This window comes from Camelus bactrianus, chromosome 36 (assembly GCF_048773025.1).
Source record: "Camelus bactrianus isolate YW-2024 breed Bactrian camel chromosome 36, ASM4877302v1, whole genome shotgun sequence".
Classification (NCBI taxonomy): Eukaryota; Metazoa; Chordata; class Mammalia; order Artiodactyla; family Camelidae; genus Camelus; species Camelus bactrianus.
In genome coordinates, this window is record NC_133574.1 from 14,209,398 (window position 1) to 14,230,376 (window position 20,979).

General features: G+C 37.2%; 1 protein-coding gene across 18 annotated transcripts in view; it reads right to left on the reverse strand.

Annotated features, from left to right (window-relative positions):
- Nucleotides 1–20,979, reverse strand: part of LOC141576201 (uncharacterized) — a 95,809-nt gene that overhangs the window by 17,822 nt on the left and 57,008 nt on the right. For 17 of the 18 annotated variants that reach the window (XR_012504460.1, XR_012504453.1, XR_012504451.1 and 14 more), the window contains one exon: nucleotides 6,768–8,149. Coding sequence is in view for 1 of the 18 variants with exons in the window: in XM_074358691.1 (XP_074214792.1) it covers nucleotides 8,101–8,149 (49 nt within the window). In the remaining 17 variants the exon portion in view is untranslated. Of the gene's footprint in view, nucleotides 1–6,767; nucleotides 8,150–20,979 lie in introns of those variants that run through there. The other variant, XR_012504459.1, reaches the window with a different exon arrangement.

Below are 20,979 nucleotides of genomic sequence, written 5' to 3' on the forward strand. Positions count from 1 at the left end.
AGTCCATTGACATTTACAGAAATCATTGATAGACTTGTATTTATTGCCATTTTGAACTTAGTTTTGCAGTTGATTTGGTATTTCCTCTTTGTTTTTTTTTCTTTTTCTTTTTGTGGTTTGATAATTTTCCTTGTATTATCTCTGTTTTATTTTGTGTGTGTCTCCGTTGTTAGTTTTTGTCATGTGGTTACTCTTTTATATATATACTAACCCATTACTATATCTGTTTGTTTTAAACAGATAGTGATATAAGTTCAAACCATCCTGCCAAAAACAAAAAGAAAAAGATAAAGAAAAATACTCTTAATTTTCTTGCTCCCTTCTCCCACTCTTAATGATTTAGACGTCTCTCTTACAATTTCATGTTTATCCTGTTGTTATTCATTGTAGTTATCATCTTTCCAATTATGTTCTTTTTCCTTTCAGTAGAAAACTGGCTATCCTGATTATAATATGTCTTGGTATGGTTATGTTTGGTTTCTTCTTGTTTTGGACCCTCTGTGCTTCCTGTACTTGGATATCTGATTGCTTCTTTAGGTTTGGGGAGTTTTCAGTTATTTTTTTCTTTAAATGCCTTTTCAATCCCTTTTGCTCTTTCTTCTCCTTCTGGGACCCCAAATATGCATACATTGACACACTTTATATTATACCATATATCGCTTATATTGTTTTCATTGATTTTTTTTCTCTCTCTCTGCTGTTCTGATTGGATGATTTTGTTTTCCTGTCTTCTAAGTCACTTATTCATTCCTCTGCATTATCTAGCCCACTAGCTCTCATTTCAATAAATGGGTTTTCCAATTTTATGTGGCTCCTCTTTATAGTGTTAATTCCTTTTTTTGACATATTCTCTGTCTCTATGCATAATTTGTTTCATTTCCTTCTGTACTGTGATCAGTCATTTTTTGAAATAATGATGTAGTAGAGTACCAAATTCTGTTTTATTGATTATTCTTTCAGGGAATTTCTCTTGTTCTTTTAATTGGGAGTGATTCTTTGCTTCTTTACTTTTCTTATCTTTCTCTGGCACTATGGATTATAAAGTATCAGTTATCTACTCTGGTCCTGAAAGGTTTTATTTATTCATTTATTTATCTGAAGTGGATGCAGAAATAAAACTATAAAAGAGAAATGTAAAATAAAAAAATTGAAAACAGTGTATAATCAATAACAGAAGAACAAAACAAATAAAAATCAAGTTGAAATCAATTTAAAATTAATAAAAATATTTTAAAGAAAAATTTTAAGTTATTAATGAATAAAATATTTTAAAAAAGTAAAAATTATAGAAAATATGGATATATTTCTCTATAGACTGTTCCCTTATAATTTTGTTGAGAGTTCTTTCTTACTCACAGGTAGTTGCCAAGTCTTCCTTCCTTCCTTTTTGCCTGTTATTACTTTGGTTTGGGATGTGGCCAGTGTTCTGGTGGCAAGAGCATGCCCTGGCTATTTACTGGGCCCTCCTTTTTGTTCTGTTGTTGTCACCGACACTATCCTCACCCTGCTGCCTGAATTCCTCTCACTGGTTCTAGAGGCCCACCAGTCATGTCCCTGGCTAAGGGAAACTGGCCTCACTAGCCCTTGTCCCTGCTCTGTGCCAAATCTCTTCTTATTCATTTGTCTTAGAAGCACGAGTCCACAGAGGCACCTTTGCAGAAAGATTCCCTCTGCCTGGGGCTGTAAACAAATCTCAGTCTCACCTATGAGGTTGCCGAACCCTAGGTATAGCTTCAGGTTTCAACCCCACTTTCATGTGGGAGCTGCACACTGGAGAATATGGTTGTTGTTGTTAAGCCCTGCCTCTCTTCTCCCAAGGATACACAAATAATGGTGCCATGGGTCTGCAGAGACAAATGCTACAGTGCCCCTCTCCCTAGGGCACACCTGCAGTGTAGCTTTGTGTGTGTGTGTGTGTGTGTATTTTATAAGGGACCCAGGCTTTTCTGATCTGTATATCCCCCTAGCTATGGCACACAGCTCATTGAAATCCCCCAAGCTTGCCTCTGTACAGTTGGCCCATGTCCTTTTCCTGGCTTGGGCAGCCTGTCCTGTCCCAACCCTGCTGGTTGATGTCTATGCCTGGGGATTACAGGGATCCTTTGTGCCCACTTAACTTAGTTCTGTCAGTCAAAGGCCATACCATCCAGATCCAAGCCTTGGAAGTTCCCCCTCCATCCCACTGACCTCTCCTTTGGAGTGAATGAGACCCAGCAAATGAAGGCTATTTCTTTTTTGTCACTCTCTCCCTGCAGGACCGTTTCCCCACTATTTTCCTTTCTCTTCCTTTTCTTTTTATTTCCTTTTCTCCTACTCGATTGGCAATGTATTTGGTCTTTTGAAGAAGGCAATGATCTGTCAAAGTTCAGCAATTGTTCTGTTTGGGTGGGTGGGTTCATGGATATCAGTCTTGGTGTATTTGTGGGAGATGGTGAGCTACAAATGTCCTTCTACTCCACCATCTTTGCCCTTCTCCTCTGCTTATTTTCTATTTAGAGTAAACCTATCATTATTTACTTTAGCATAGGCTTAGTATTGCTGAATTCTTTTAGTTTATGCTTGTCTGTGAAATTCTTTCTCTTTCTATTCTAAAGTACAGCCTTACTGCATAAATTATCCTAGGTTGCAGCTTTCTCTCATTCAGAAATTTTAATATATATTGCCACTCCCTTCTGGCCAGCAGTGTTGGTGAAGGGAAACCAACAGATAGCCTTATGGGGTTTTTCTTATAACTAACAATTCATTTTTCTCTTGCAGCATTTAGTATCATTTCTTTATCTTTAAATTTCACCATCTTAATTTTAATATGTCTTGGTGTAAGTCTATTTGGGTTCTTCTTCTTGAGTACTCTCTGTGCTTCCTGTACTTAGATATTTGATCGCTTCTTTAGGTTTGGGATATTCTCAGTCATGATTTCTTCAAATACCTTTTCAATCTCTTTTGCTTTTTCTTCTCCTTCTGTGACCACTCTTATGCATATGTTGGAATGTTATATATTATCCCATAGATCGCTTATATTGCTTTCATTGTTCTTTTTTTTTCTTCCTGCTTTTCTATCTGCTGTTTTTATTGGGTGACTTCTCCTATCATGTCTTCTAAGTCACTTATTCATTCTTCTGCATTGTCTAGTCTGCTTTTGACTGCCTATAGCTTGGCTCTTTTCATAGCCATTGAGTATTATGTTTTTAATTATCGCCCCTTTATAGTTTCAATTTCCTTTTCATAATGTTCTCTCTCTCTATTTATAGTCTCTTTTATTTCTTTCAGTGCTTTCATCCCTCCAGTTTTGAAGTCATGATCTAGTAGACTATTCAGATGTATTTCATTGACTGTTCTTTCTGGGGATTTCTATTGTTCTTTTAATTGAGAATCATTCCTCTCCTTCTTCATTTTACTTATATCTCTCTGGCACTATGGATTATGAAGTATCAGTTATCTTCTCTGGCCTTCAAGGGATTTTTTTTTTTTTTGAAGAGGATGTGTTCCTGTGTAGACTGCGCACCCCTAATAATTTTTTCACTAGGTCTGTTTTTAGTATGGATGGTAGCCATGTCTTTCTTCCATGTGTGTTATCTCTTTTCCTTTTGATTAGCGATGTGGCTGGTGTTGTGGTGACCAGAGCCTTCTCTGTTTTTTTAGTGTGGTCTCCTTTTTGTTCTGTGGTTGTCATATCTCTGTCAGGGACTGAGTCTGTTTCCTTTTTGTTGGGAGTGAGGCTTCCAGACCTGGTTCTGAACTCTGGTGCATAATAGGTGGGGTTGGAGCACTTTAAGTACTTTTTCTTGACTCTGAACTTGTCCTAGCTTTAGTGACAGGAATGTCAGTCTGCTGCTCTGGTGTCCCCCAGGTTCTCTGCCCGCAATTCCACTGAATTCTGGGTCACACACTTGGTTGGTGATTCACTATCAGGTCAGTGACATCCCCAGCAGCAAGCAATGCACCTGCACTTTCCCTGATACACAAACTATGCTCACTTGTCTTAGATGCCTACACCAGTAGGGCTTCCAGCACTCAGTGACTACATTCATGCTACCAGATCAGCACCATGCCAAGTCCCAAATGCTGCCCCTTCAATCACCCCACTTTGCAAATTCTGCTCACTCTTCACAGACGCCCACAGGTCATGCAACTTGGTCAGAATTACTCTCAGTGCTGCATCCACTCAGGGTAGGAGGGCTCACAGAAAATGGCCACACCAGCACTCACCCTCACTCTGTGCCAGAACTCTAGTCCTTGCCCAATTGTCTTAGAGGTGTGGGTCCGCAAAGGCACCTGCATAGCAAAATGGCCCCCTTTGCTTGGTGTTGTAAACAAATTTCAGTCCTGCCTGTGAAGTTGTGGAGCCTCTAGATATGAATTTGTGTTTAAAATCCACCTCTGCCTGGGAGCTGAACACTAAGGAATATGGTGGTTGTGGTGGAACCCTGCCTCTCTTCTCCTAAGAACACACCAGCAATGGTGCCACAGGCCTGTGTAGACAAAGGCTATGGCCCAGCCTCATTGTGCTCCTCCCTGCAATGCACACCAGCAGTATTGCTTTCTTTTTTTTAATTTTATGGGGAACTCAGGCTGTTCTGTTCTCTATACCCTCCCAGACATAGTTCATAGCATACTTCTGCCCCCTGAGATTGCCTCTGTGCAGTTGGCCCCAGTCCATCACTTGGCTCTGGCAGCCATTCCCAGCCCATCCCCTGCTGGTTTGTGTCTAAGGCTGAGGTCACAGGGAAATTTAGTGCTCATTTTACTTATTGTTTTGTGGGCCAAGGGCTACTTTGCACAGATACAAGACTTGGAGTCCCCCCTTCCCCCCAGTTTAAGAGTGCGAATCTTCCTTTGTCACTCCCACACTGTGGGATTCATCCCACGCTATTTTCCTTTTACTTTTTTCCTACCAGATTTGTGGTGAATTCTGTCTTTTGAAGAAGGTGATGTTCTGTTAATGTTCAGTAGGTGTTCTGAGTGAATGGGTAGGTCCCGGGGTGTCTCTCGGTGTATTTGTGAGAAAGGGTGAGCTACTAAAGTCTTTCTACTCCACCATCTTGGCTGCTCCTGACTCCTCTTTCTTAAATTTGATACTGAAATTACTAATAATTGGCCAGAATTCTCAATGTTTCCATGATATATTCAGACAGATATTGTATACCTGTCTGAAAATTAACATGGCATTTCTTATTTTTTAAAAAATTGACAGCACATTCTGCAGGGAAGAAGTAAATATAAGTGTAATCCTATGAATTTTCAATAAAAGGATGAACTGATGGAAAGTCTGGTAGCCATGTACAGTGAACATTAGTTATCTTTGTTCTACCTTCCTTGATAATGCCTTTTTCTGTGGTACTAATTTCCTCTCTTCCCTCTACTGATCAAAACTTCTCCACTTGAAGGCATATAGTGGTGAGTATAGCTGCCTTCCAAAACTTCTCCACTCTCCCCTGTGAACAAAACTTAAAACTAAAATGTCTTAGCCAGACATCCAAAGTCCAACATAGTTTTATCTTAATTCCACTCCCCCACAATTCATATAATTCTAGGAAATAAAGGTGAACATGTCAGTCTAATACTGGAAGACACTGAATTTATTTTGAATGTTTATTGATGGATGTCTAATATCAGTTTTAGATTTTTTTTCCTCTTGGTCTAAATCTAATTCCCCAAAAGTAAATATTTAATTATTTTCTCTGCTGGGTTTAAGCCTTGCAAGTTATTTATTAATTATAGACTAGAATCATCCTTATATTATGAGATAATGAAATACAAAACACATTTCAAATTGCTTCTCCACTCACTCCCCTCTTTCTTTTAGAGAATAAAAGTTTACTGTTGAATTTTAATGCATAATTAAAATATATCTATATATATATATTTATATTTATTTATTGAAGTATAGTCAATTTACAATGTTATGTCAATGTCTGGTGTACAACATAATGCTTCAGTCATACATTAACATACATATTTTTTTTTATATTCTTTTTCACCATAAGTTACTACAAGATATTGAATATAGTTCTCTGTGCTATACAGTATGGAATTGTTGTTTATATTTTATATATATATTAGTATCTGCAAATCTCAAGCTCTCAGTTTAGCCCTTCCCACTCTCTTCTTCCTCTGGAAACCATAAGTTTGTTTTCTATGTCTGTGAGTCTTTTTTGTTTTTTAATAATTTCATCTATTTTTTAGATGCTACATATAAGTGATATCTTATGGCATTTTTCTTTCTCTTTCTGACATCACTTAAAATGATATTCCCCAGGTCCATTCATGTTGCTTTAAATGGCATCATTTTATTATTTTTTTATGGATGTGCATTATTCCATTGTATAAATATACAACTTCTTTATCCAGTCATCTGTCCTCTTGTTAATTTTACTGGAGAAGCCAAATCTTACTGGAGAGACCAATGCTCACAGCCTAGGTCACAACTGGAATAGTCAATTTGTTTTGGCTTGCTTTGAACTGAAAATAGTTGTGTTAGAGGATTTCATTTCCTATGATGATGCCTTTTCCCACACAGTAATGTTCCCACTGTTTAGTCATACCTTTCCTGAATCTCCCTACATGGACAGAAATGTCAAGCTTCAACATAAGAGACACAAGCTCATAGACTTTATACTTCCAGAATGATTCAAGATTTGGATGTAAGACTCAGGTTAGAATCAGTGCATTAAGTTGTTCAACAAATAAACTACACAGACTTAGTGTATGCCAACCTCAGACACTGGCTGCAAGTGGAGTCAGGGTATTCACAAACCAGAAGGCATCACTGAGTTTGATGTCCAGAGCTTTTACTTGGGCTTTATAATTTATTAAATCATTGGACACATGATTAATCTCCATCTCCAGCACCATCTCCTCCCACCTTCCCAGAGTTCAGCATGGCTCTAATTTTCAACCCTCTAATTATGTGGCTGGTCTTTCTGGGATTAGCCCTCATGCTGAAGTTAACTTGGGGCCCACTACCATGAGTCACCTCATTAGCATAAGAGACACTCTTCTCACTCAAGAAATTCCAAGGGTTTTGAAGTTCTGTGTCTGGTACCAGAAATAAAGGACAGATATTTTATTTATTATACCACTGGTAATAACTAAAAATGTGGTATGCATGAGAACTACAAAGGAGATTGTTTAAAATTTTACCCTTTGTAGAGCTGAATTGAGGCTCAGAACTTCCCAACTTTCAGGAGCACATAAAGAATGCTACAATGCTGATGAGCATGTAAATTGCTACAATCACCTGAAAAGCAAATATCTGTCAGTATCCACTTTAACCTGAACATACAGATAAACCTATTCCAGCAAATCTGCTTCTAGGTAAATACCTAATAAAAGTGGCCACTGTCAGGAAAAACTGAAACATTTTGAAACACACACTCAACCACACAAAAGATTACTTGGTGTCTGTCTAGCTCACCCTTTGAATATTTCAAATTCAATGTTACTGAGCTATTTTATAACTCTGTAGGTAGTAGGAAACATACAGTGATATAAATTATTATTTTTCTGTAGAAATGCTAATGTACTTAATCTTGTGGAATGCAATTGCTGGGTACCATTGCCTTAGTGTGCTGTGGTTTGTCTAGATTTCTTCTTTAAAGGAACCCTTCATCTCCTCTCTAATTCACCATTTCTAAGAGGGTCAACACTTAAATTGGTGTGAAATACGAGACATAAAATATGATAGCACATCTTAATTTGACCTTCAAGGACTTTTACATTCTGGCCTCAAGCATCATTTCCAAATTCACCTTTTTATTTCCCTTTCTCAACTCATATCCAAAGATTGTTACTGACACTTCAGCCATCTTGCATGATGTCTTCATCCATTACTCAATTCCTCTCCCAGCACGCATGCTCACACACACAAACACACACAAACAGGACCACTTCCACCTGCCTTCCTTTCCTCTTTGAACTTTTTGAGCACTACTGTGAGCCACTCACTTAAAGTTCAATTATACAACATCTTACATATTTACCTTAGTGCAATCTCTCCTTTTGCTTGGCAAGTTCTGAAGGCTTATCCTTCCTGTTATTAACTGATTTGTTATCTGGTCCTTGGGTGAAGTCTTTTATGCATATGAGTTGAAAGAGAAGCAGTCAATGGAATGGTTGATGAAGAAGTATAAAAATTGCCATGTTGGAAAATCTAGGACAGCAAAAAGAAAAAACAAAAATAATTGGTCATGCAGAGAAACTGTGAAACCAATGATCTTTATGCTTTAAGTCCAGGATTACCTCCCTGCCTAGTTCATTGGAATTCAAACCTAGGAATTTGCCCATGTGGTCCCACACCAGCTCCACTTTCTGCTTCTGCTATTCATTCTTGTGGAATTTTCTTTATGACATCTGCCTTCAGCCTGTCTTTGTCTTCTGGTTTCTGCTCATGTCCCTTCATCCCAGTTCTTAGTGACTTGTCAGATGTCACTGAGATCACAGCCATGAAGTTCCTTATACCATGTCTGGTGCAGGGTAGGTGCTCAGTGAGGATTTTCCTTCTTCTTAAAGTAGCTCAGATTTGTTATTATGCTTCCCGTGGAAGTGAGCAAAAGGCTTTTATTAAATTAGGAAATAAAAGCAACCTGTGTTGTTTCTTGGTCAAAGATGTCAGCCTGAGGCAGAATTCTAAGCTGGATGCTTGGATAGTCAGTGGGAGCACCACAGGGCCCTCTCCCTCCTTGTCTCTCTAGATGGACTCACTTGCTCATTGTCCTTTAGGGGCTTAAGGAGCAAGTCTGAACTCACAGCTCCTTGTTCACATCAGAGGCTGCCATCCAACCACTGTTGCCCTGACTCCACCTTCTGCTCCAGCAGCACCAGCTCAACTCTAGAGTAGAAGCTGAGAGCAGTGTCTGTAGATCAGAGTCCAGACAGCTAGCTCTTCCTGCATAAACTGGGGTGCCCCGGCACTGAGCTGTGTTGAATGGCAGCAAGCATCCACTTTTTAGCAGGTAGGGCTTCCCCCTTACCCACTCTCTCACCCTTAGAGTCTCTTCCCCCTCTCCCCTTCCTCCCCTCCATCCTTCTCTAACACACCCTTGAATAGATGATGCTGGCTTGCAGCTGTTAATTAAGTTCTTTTTTATAAACCCAGTAGTTTATTTCAAAGTAGAAATTTTAGGTTTACTGGACAAAATCCCACTACAGTTGACACATACAGACACTAGACTACTGTACATTTAAAAAAAGAAAAAATCAAGAAGGGCCAAGGTGGTGGAGTAGAACGAAACTCTTAGCTCACCTTCTCCCACAAATGCACCAAGACTGACATCCACTGACCCACCTATCCAATCAGAAAGTCTGCTGAACTTTGACAGAACCTTACTTTCATCAAAAGACAAAACACGCCATTAATCTGGCAGGAGAAAAGGAAAATAAAAGGAAGAAAAAGGGAAATAGTGCAGTCCAGTCCCATGGGGAGGGAGCAGCAAAGGTGGTATAGTGCTTATTTGCTGGGTCTCTCCCACTCCAATGAAGAGGTAAGCTGGATGGAGGGGGAAACTCTGAGGCTTGAAATTGTATAGAATAGCCCTTAACTGACAGAACAAAATTAAATGGGGCAAAAAGTGTCCTCAGGATCCCCAGGCTTAGACACCAACCAGCAGGTGTGGGATGAAACAGACTGCATGAACCTGATGGAGGACTCGGGCCAACTGTACAGAGGCAACCTCAGGAGATTTCAATGTGCTTTGTGCCATCGCTGGAAAGGTATACAGAGCAGAACAACATGAGTACCCTATAAAATATTAAAAAAAAAAAGGCAAAGAAACACTGCTGGTGTGCCCTGGGCGGAGGGGTGTCATAGCTTTTGTCTTTGAATACTTGTGGCATCATATCTGGTGCCTTTTCTGCAGAAGACAATTGGGACTCAACCACACCCACCATATACTCTAATGTGCACCGAGGTGGAGGCAGGGTTGAAATCTCAATCCCTACCTAGGGGCTCTGAAACCTCATAGGTGGGACTCAGATTTGTTCACAGCCCCAGGCAAATAGGAAAGTTCTGCTGCAGTACCTCTGTGAACTCATGCTTCTAAGAAGAACAAGAAGAGTTCTGGCACAGAGCAGGGGTGATGACTGGTATGGCCATTTTATCCAAGTCCATCTAAAGAGCATGGAACTGAAGTGAAGTTGGGAAGGGCACTGAAAGGCAGAGAGACCCAACCACCTACCATGCACAAGTGCACCACCACAATACAGCATTTGGAGGAGACATGACCCATGGCACTAGGAGAAGCACAGATTGGGGGCACAACTGGAGGGCCTCTGGAACCAGTGAGTGGAGTTCATGCAGCAGGGTGAAAACAGGAGCAGTGACAACCACAAAATAAAAAGGAGATCTCATTTAATAGCAAGGGAAGACTCTTGCTACCAGATCACAGGCCAAATCCCCAACAAAAAGGATAACAGGCAAAAGACAGGAAGACATAGTAACCACCCATACTTCAGACAGAGCTATCAACAAAATTATTAAGAGCACATAGTGCCCAAAATAACACGTTCACATTTTTTCACTTTTTTTCTTTTACTTTTTAAATTTTTACTTTTAAAAGATTATTATGTTTCTGTTTAACCCCTTTTAAAATTGGACTTTAAAATATTTAAAGTTGTCTTTAATTTGTTTCAATTTCATTTTTATTTCTCTTTGCTTTATTCTTCTATTATCCATTAGACTATGTTCTCAAATTTTTTTCTTCTTTTAAGCTTTTTAAATTTTTTACAATTTGCTTTTAATGTCTTTGTTTTGTTCTCTTATTTATTATAATCAGCTTTCAGATATTATTTTCTAATTTTAAGACTTTTAAAATTGGTCTCAATTTTTATTTTTCTTTGACTTGTTCTTCTGTCATTGTTCATAATCTGTTTTCAAATCTTATTCGTTTCTTTTAATTTTTTTAGCTTTATTTCTGCACCCGTTTTAGGTAAATAAGTAAAAAGAAAACCTTTAGAAACAGAAGAGATAACTGATGCTCCATAATCAATAATGCAGGAGAGGTATAAGTAAAATAAAGAAGTAGAGAAACAACTCCCATTTAAAAGAACAGGTAAAATCCCCTGAATGAATGATCAATGAATTAGACCTTGATAATCTATTAAATCATGTTTTCAAAAGAGGAGAGATAAAAGTACTAAAGACACAAAAAGAGATTGTATATGGAGGCACAGAATATGTCAAATAGGAAATTGAAACTTTATAAAAAGGAGTGAATTAAAACAGGAAAACAAATTTGCTGAGATAAGAGCTGAGTTAAAAGTTGTAAAAAAAGTAGGCTACTTAATGCAGAAGAATTAATAAGTGGTTTAGAATACAGGACAACAGAAATCAACTAATCAGAACAGAATAGAGGAAAACAAACAAAAACCAATGAAAGAACAAAATTCAATGAAAACAATTATCCTATGGGATAATATAAATCTTGCCAAATCCTACACATAGCAGGGGTCTCAGAAGGAGAAAAAAAGCAAAAGGGATTGAAAAGGTATTTGAAGAAATCATAATTAAGAACTTATGAAACATAAAGAAGCAATCAGATATACCAATACAGGAAGTACAAAGGGACCCAAACAAGAAGAAACCAAACAGACACACACTAAGCTATATTATAATCAGCATGGCCAGGGTTAAAGATAAAGAAATGATTCTAAAGTCATAAGGAGAAAAACAGAGTTATTTACAAAGGAAAACTCATAAGGATTTCAGCTGATTTCTCTACACATATACTACAAGCCAGAAGGGAGTGGCAAGATATATTCAAAGTCCTGAATGAAAAACATACAAACAAAAAAGATTCAGCCTAGGATAATTTATCAAGCAAGTCTATTCTTTAGAATAGAAGGAGAAATAAATATCTTCACAGACAAGCAAAAATAAAAGAATTTAGCAACACTAAATCTATACTAAAAGAAATATTGAATGGTATACTCTAAATTGAAAAGAAGTAGGTTGCTTTTGAAAGGAGAAAACCATAATTGGAAAGGTGATAACTACCATGAATTACAACAGAATAAACATGGAATTGTAAAAGAAGACATCTAAATCATTAAGAGTGGGAGAGGGGAGCAAGAAAATATAGTTTTCTTCATTCTTTAATTTGTTCATTCTCAGTAGGATGGGTTTGAGTTTATATTACTATATGTTTAAAACAATCAGATACAGTAATGGGTTAATATACGTACAAAATTGGGTAACCATAAGACAGAAACTTACAAGAGAGTCACAAAAACTAAAAATTAACGAAGATAATAGAAAGGAAAACTTAAAAATAAAACACGCACACACACACACACACACACACCAGGAAAAAGAAAGGAACAAGGGAAAAAATGCCAAATCAACTGCAAAATTAAGTTCAAAACGGCAATAAACCAAAGTTGATCAAAAATTACTTTAAATTTCAATAGGTTAAATGCTCTAATGAAAAGACATAGAGTGACAGACTGGAAAATAAAACAAGAACCTACAATATGCCACATACAAGAGACCCACCTTTGGGAAAAGGACACAAATAGAGTGTGAATGAGCAAATTGAACAAGATATTACACACAAACAGAAATGAAAAGAAAGCAGGAGTAGCAATACTGATTTCACACAACATGAACTTTAAAACAAAGACCATAAAGAAAGATGAATGTTTTACGATTTAAGGAGCAATACAAGATGAAGATATTACATCCATTAACATAACTATACCCAATGTAGGAGCAACTAAATACATAAAGCAAATACTGACAGATATAAAAGGAGAAATTGCTAGGAATAAAATAATGGTAGGAAATTAAAACATCCCATTATCCTCACTGGAAGATCTTCCAGATGCAAATTTAATAATGCAACAAATTAAATGATATAATATACAAATTAGACGTGGTTGATATTTTGGAACAATACATTCTAAAAAAATACAATATAGAATCTTTATAAGTGCACATGGAACATTTTCTAGGATAGATCATGTACTTGGGCACAAAAAAAGACTCAACAATTTTAAGATGATAGTAATTATTTTAAGCATTTTTTTTCTGAACACAATGCATGAAACTAGAAATCAAATACAGAAAAACAAAGGAGACAAATGATAGCATGATAATTAAACAACATGATACTAAGAAACCAAAGGGTCAATGATAAAATCAAAGAAATTTAAAAATACTTTGAGACAAATGACAAAAATCACAACCACACAAAATCTATGGGATGCAGCAAAAGCATTCCTAAGAAGAAAGTTCATTGCAGTAAAAGTCTTCCTCAAAAAAGATGAACAATCTGAAATAAACAACTAACCAACTAAAAGAATTAGAAAAAGAAGAGCAAACAAAACCTAAAGACAGCAGAAGGAAGAAAACAATAAATATCAGGGAGGAAATAAATAAAATAGAGATTTAAAAAACAATAGAAAAAGTCAATCAAACAAAGAGCTGTTTTTTTTGAAAGAGTAAATAAAATTGACAAACCTCAGGCCTAGCTCACAAAGAAGAGAAAAGACAGAGCACAATCAAAATAAGAAAGGAAAATGGAGAAATTACAGCCAATACCACAGAAATTCAAAATATCATATGAGAATACTGTGAACAACTTTATGGAAAGTAAATGAATAACCTTGAAGAAACGGACAAGTTTCTGGAAACATTCAGTCCACATGACTGAATCAAGAATAAACTGACCACTAGAACAAACCAATCTCTAGAAATGAAATTGGATAAGCATAAAAAAAAAAATTTCCCAACGAACAAATGTCCAGGACTGCATGGATTCATTGGGGAATTCTATCATACATACAAAGAAGAACTCATACTAGTCTTTCTCAAAATCTTCCAGAAGATTGAAAAGGAGGGAGTACTCCCAAACTCATTCTATGAATTCACCATCACCCTGATACAAAACCAGACAAAGACACTACCAAAAAAGAAACTCACAGATCAATATCACTGAGGAAACATAGATACAAATATTCTCAACATAATATTAGCAAACAGAATCCAACAGCACATAGAAAAGATCATACAACATGATCAAGTCGGGTTCATCCCAGGAACACAAGGATGGTTCAACATATGCAAATCAATCAATGTAATACACCCCAACAACAAGAAAAAGACAAAAACCACATGATCATCTTAATAGATGAAGAAAAAGCATTTGATAAGATTCACCACCCATTATGATAAAAATCCTCACCAAAGTAGGTATAGAGGGGACATATCTTAACGTAAGAAAAGCTGTTTATGACAAACCTACAGCCAGCATAGAACTCAATGGTGAAAAGCTGAAAACCTTCCCACTAAAATCTGGCAAAAGGCAGGGTTCTCCACTCTCACCATTTCTATTCAACATAATCTTGGAAGTCCTAGCCACTGCAATCAGGCAAGAAAAAGAAATAAAAGTGATCCAAATTGGAAAAGAAGCTAAAAAATCATCACTTTATGCAGATGACATGATACTATATATAGAAAACCCTAAAAGGTCCATGCATAAACTACACGAACTAATGAAAGAATTTGGCAAGGTACAAGGATACAAGATCACAAGATTAATGTACAAAACAATACAAGATTAATGTACAAAAATCAGTTGCATTTCTTTACACTAATTATGAATCAACAGGAAAAGGAAGTAAAGAAACAATCCCTTATAAAATTACACCTAAAGTAATAAAATATCTAGGAGTAAATCTAACCAAGGAAGTGGAAGACTTATACATGGAGAACTACAAGGAAATTAAGGGAGACTTTAAAAAATGGAAAGATATCCCATGCTCCTGGAATGGATGAATCAGTATTGTTAAAATGTCCACGTTTCCCAAGGCAATCTACAGATTTAATGCAATCTCTATCAAATTACTAAGGACATATTTCACAGAACTGGAACAAATCATTATAAAATTTATATGGAATCACAAAAGACCCAGAATTGCCAAAACATAACTGAAGGAAAAGAATGAGGCTGGAGGAACAACCCTCCCAGACTTCAGGCCATACTACAGAGCTACATTAATCAAAACAGCATGGTATTGATACAAAAACAGACATATCAATGGAACAAAATAGCCCAGCAATGAACCCACAATCTTTTGGTCAATTAATCTTCAACAAAGGAGGCAAGAACATACAATGGAATAAAGACAGTCTCTTCAGCAAATGGTGTTGGGAAAACTGGACAGCAGCATGTAAATCAATGAAGTTAAAATACTCCCTTTCACCATACACAAAAATAAACTCAAAATGGATTAAAGACTTAAACACAATACGTCACAATAAAGCTCTTAGAAGAAAACATAAGCAGAACATTATCTCACATACATCTCAGCAATGTTCCCCAAGGCAGTCTACCAAAGAAATAGATATAAAAGTAGAAATAAACAAGTGGGACCTAATTAAACTTACAAGCTTTTGCACAGCAAAGGAAACCATGGGCAAAACAAAATGGCAACCTATAGATTAGGAGAAAATATGTGCAAAAGATGAAACTGACAATGCTTGTTCTCCAGAATATATAAACATCTCATACGACTTAATAAGAAAAAGACAAACAACCTTATCCAAAAATGGGCAAAACATCTAAACAAGCAATTCTCCCATGAAGACATACAAATAGCCAAAGGCACATGAGAAAATGCTCAATACCACTAATTATCAGAGAAATACAAATTAAAACTACAAAGAGGTTTCACCTCACACCAGTCAGAATGACCATCATTCAAAAGTCTATAAATGACAAATGTTGGAAAGGGTGTTGTTCAAAACGGACCCTCCTACACTGTTGGTGGGAATGTAGTTTGGTGTAGCCATTATGGAAAACAGTATGGAGATTCCTCAAAAGACCAAAAGTAGACTTACCATATGATACAGTGTTCCCACTCCTGGGCATATATACAGAAGAATCCTTAATTCAGAAAGACACCTGCACCCTAATATTCATAGCAACACTAGTTACAAAAGCCAAGACACGGAAGCAACCTAAATGTTCATTGACAGATGACTGGATAAAGAAGTTATGGTATATTTATACAATGGAATACTACTTGGCCATGAAAATTGAGAACATATTGCCATTTGTAGCCAAGTGGATGTCCTTGGAGAATGTCATTCTAAGAGAATTAAGCCAGAAAGAGAAAGAAATATACAACATATCACTTATATGTGGACTCTAAAAAATAAGACCAATGAACTTATATGTAAAACAGAAACAGACTCACAGACATATAATACAAACTTGTGGTTGCCAGGGGAGAGGGGATTTGGAAAGGATAAACTGGGAATTTGAGATTTGCAGATACTGAGTGACATATATAAAATAGATAAATAAGTTTTACTGTATAGCACAGGGAATTATATTCAATATCTTGTGGTAGTCAATTTTTTAAAAAGAATATGAAAATTAATAAATGTATATTTATGTATCACTGAAGATTTGTGCTGTGCACCAGAAATTGAGGCATTGTAAACTAACTATAACTAAATTTTAAAAAGTAAAAAAAAAAGTTGTCATTAAGCTAGCAAAAATGCTCAGAGAGCACATACAGATGAGCCCACTGCCACTGTCAAAATGAAATCACAGTGGGTTAGGAGGAAACTTCCACTGATTTCGAGAAAAACAGGCAATGAGCCCAAACCAAACAATATCTTCCACTCCGTTTTTCCCTTTGGGCTTCATTCTCATGGAAATCTGACATGGAAGGGAAGGGTTAGGGACTTCAGGCTAGCTGATGCTCACTCCATGTTCTCTGATCAGCCATCTTAGCTGCCACAGGGGAGCGAGTCTCTCACTCCAAGTGGAAGAACACAACACCAAGGCAGTGGGGGACCTCAAATACATTCACAGCAAAAAGAAACAGTTTCTCAAAACATTTTGAGATATATGTCTACCAATCAGCATCATCAAAATATTCACTTGTATGTACTGTTTATGAAGCCATCACTATGGTCTCTGAGGGTACTAGAATTACAAGAGTTTACAAGATCTGACAAATAACATAATGAGTTTTTCTTCTGTCTTTAAAATTTAAAGAAATTGAAAACATTATTTTGGTGGGCTAGCTGCCTCTATTGAGAAAAATTTAAAGAAGCACAGCTACAAATATAAATATCAAACCAAGCTCAGTCTCTGTACTGATCACTGGTCCCTGGCAGACACAAGATGGAAATGTGTAGCTCAAGTTCTTGGCATGAATTACTTGCTATTAATTTCTCATTAACAGTAGATTCTGTCAAACTTAAATTTAATCATATTGATTTGTTTTCGAAAATAAAGACCTCTCACTTAAAAAATAAAAAAAAAATCTTCAAAACCTAATAAAAACGGGCAACTTGCTATAGCCTGGTTTATATTAGACATTAGGAAGATCTTCCATTGCCTTCTTATTTACACTTTCACGTGCAATAAAGAAAAATCAGGTTGCAGTTTAATCTAGTTCTTTTAAAAGATCTCTGAAGCCACCATAGCAAGATAGATAGGTTGATTCACACACTAGCTTCTCCAAATTTCAGATAATTTTTACGTGTCATTTATTCCAAATTTGGAAACACCCTGGAGGAAGGTAGGGATGAATGGTGGTAGGAGACACAATGTAACTATAGGAAGGACCTTCCCTCTTCCCTGAATGTGTAGAAGAGCAGAGTGAGTCATGCTTGTGGGGAGTGGAGAGGAACCGAGTGCAGGTTCCACTGTGGATCTGCTGAGGGTAGGGTTGGTGGGGTGCTGTTGATGAGCATGTGCTCCAAGGAAAGGTGGGGTCAGGGAGTCCAGAATCACTGGAAATGGTTTCCTGGGACATGTGCCTAGAACCAGATGGCCTGGAATGGAACTAGCATGAACAGAATTCCACAGTCCCACAAAGGTAGATTCCCAGGTCCATGAACAACCAGGACCACAGCTGTGGGGGAGATGAAGGTCACTGTCTGAGAAAGTGGGAACAGGCCATGAACAGCAGTGAGGGTGTATGTGTCAGGGCTGGGAGGTGGGGTAATTCTTAAATCTTAGTTCACATGTAGACTACAAGAGACTGGGTGTGGAGAAGCCAGTCAGGGTGAGGAAAAGTAGTGGGATATTTTTGTAGAAGGACACACTGAGGCTTGGTGATGTGTTAAAAATAGGGGAGTACCCCTGGTTTTTTTTCTGGGGAGACTAAAACCGACAGCAGTTGAATGAGAGGTGGATTCGAGGAAAGAAATGACATGGTGATGTAATGAAGACGCTCTTCTGGGGAGGTGAAGAGACTGGAACAGAAGTAAAATGTCTCTTTTCTCCAAAGGGATCCTCAAAGGCACAGAGAGTTCAGAAATCTCCCATTCTGCTCCCATTACCTGTTGCTTTCAGGGACTCCGTGAGGGATAGGGAAACCACCTGCTTGATTATCACAGTAGAGAGCATCCTTGGTGGAGTGGAAAAACTTAAAAACTGTATTTGAAATTATATTTTCTGAAAGCATCCATTTAAGAGGTTGCCATTGGGATTCTTTTTTGAGAAGACTTGGACTTACAAATAAGTGCAAAGTATCCATTGAGATCTGCCCTGTCCAAAGTGGCAGCTGCTAGGGGGGAGGGTATTGCTAAGAGATAGAACATGTGCTCAGAGTGCACGAAGTCCTGGGTTCACTCCCCAGTACCTCCATTAAATATAAATCAATAAAAACCTAATTACCCTCCCAAACAAACAAAACAAAAACCAAAAAATCACAGAAAAGCAAAGTGGCAGCCGCTAGCCACATGTAACTATTGCTTGCTTGATACATAGCCAGCTGAAGTTGAGATGCATGGTACGTGTAAAATACACTCAGATTTTGAAGGTCTAGTATGAATAAAACCATGTGAAATATCTCATATTTTTTTCTGTTGATTATACGCAGCAATGATAATATTTTGGCTCTATTGGATTAAATATAAATATATTGCTAAAATCAATTCCATCTTTTTTTTTTTTTTACTTCTTTAAAAAAGTTGGGGAGGCTTCTGGAAAATTTAAAATTACATGAGTTGTTTGCATTATATTTGGACATCCCCTGAGTTGATTTACCAGAAACATATTTTTGCCAGTCCTGTTCATTTTATGAAGTTTTGTTTAATTATTAGAATTACGTTTTCATGCTGTAACCTTTACCAACTTTCTGTCTGAAATCAAGCTCAGTGAGGGGCTGGCATTTTTGTTTTTCCTTTGTGAATTTGATGAATGACTGCATTACTGTTTTGTGTTTTCTTTTCCAAAATTTAATTGTGTGCTGGTTAATTCCAGGACGGTGATATCTGAGATTTTTGTTTTTGTTTTTTTTCTTTCCCTTTTTAAAGGTAAAATTGCACCATCCTGGAAATAGTTATCTCAGGGTATTAGGAATTATTTTTTAAAGAATTCACCTCTCAAAATTCCTTCACTGGGCCTGGCAGCACACACCATGACTCTATTGCTCTTTAGAGCTGTATTTTCAGAACATTTTATTGATGTATATTTGATTTACAATGTTGTGTTATTTTCAGGTGTACAGCAGGGTGATTCAGTATATATATTTTTTTCTTTTTCAGATTCTTTTCCACTGTAGGTTAATACAAGAAATTGAATATAGTTCCTTGTGATATACAGTAGGTCCTTGTGCTTATCTATTTTATATATAATGGTATGTATCTGTTAATACAGCCTCTTTTTGGATGCAAAAAACATAGGTTGGGGCTCGGAGCCTTGAAAAACGAACACTACTAAGGCCATCCGCCCAGGCTTTGGGGGCTTTCTGAGTTTCTCTGCCCCTTCAGGGGAAGGCAATGGGTCCTGTCATGGGATGTGATGGTGCTTGGGCATCAGGGCTCTTTCCTGTAGCCACGGCTGGGTGTCCTCAGTGAGCAGGGCAGAAAAATTGATGCCTATGCTGAAGTGGACGGGGGGTTCTGTGGACAGTGTGTTCTCACAATATTACCTTTTTCTGAGTGGCAGGGGATAATTATTTGACAACTTCTGTGTGACTGACAAGAAATGTGTGTGGTAGAGTAGCCTTTCACATCTTACTTCTTAAAGCAATCACTTTCCCTCCCTTTTTGTTACAAAAGAATTTATGTTGTTGGGAAAACTACTCGTTAGGTGGAATTACCATAGTCACAGCCTTATGCCACTTAACCATATTTTCTTCTTGTGCTTTCCAGAACATTGTAAAGCTGATAGAAAGAAAACAAGCAGGAGGGAATACTCCCAAACTCATTCTGTGAAGCCACCATCAGTCTGATACCAAAAACAAGCAAAGACACCACCAAAAAAGAGAATTAAAAACCAACATCACAGAAGAACATAGATGCAAAAAATCCTCAAGAAAATACTAGCAAATAGAATGCAACAGCACATAAAAAAGATCATACATCATGATCAAGTGGGGTTCATCCCAGGAACACAAGTGTGGTTCAACACATGCAAATCAATGTGATACTTCACAACAAGAGAAAGGACTAAAACCACATGATAATCTCAATAGATGCAGAAAATGCACTTAATAAAATTCAATGGAGAACTATAAAACATTGATGAAGGAAATTAAAGAAGTTTCTAAGAAATGGAAAGATACCCCATGCTCCTGGATTGGAAGAATCAATATTGTTAAAATGGTCATACTGCCCAAAGCAATCTACAGATTTAATGTGATCTCTATCAGATTACACAGGACACTTTTTATAGAATTTGAACAAATAATCTTAAATTTATATGGAATCACAAAAGACCCAGAATTGCCAAAGCAATATTGAAGAAAAAGAATGAAGCTGGAGGAATAACCCTCCCAGACTTCAGACAAAACTACAGAACTACAGTCACCAGAACAGAAAGGTATTGACATAAATACAGGCATATGGATCAGTGGAACAGACTAGAAAGCCCAGAAATAAACCCACAGACCTACAGCCAATTAGTCTTTGACACAGATAGGCAAGAAAATACAGTGAGTAAAGACATTCTCTTCAACAAATGATGCTGGGAACACTGGACAGCAGCATGTAAATCAGTGAAGTTAGAACAA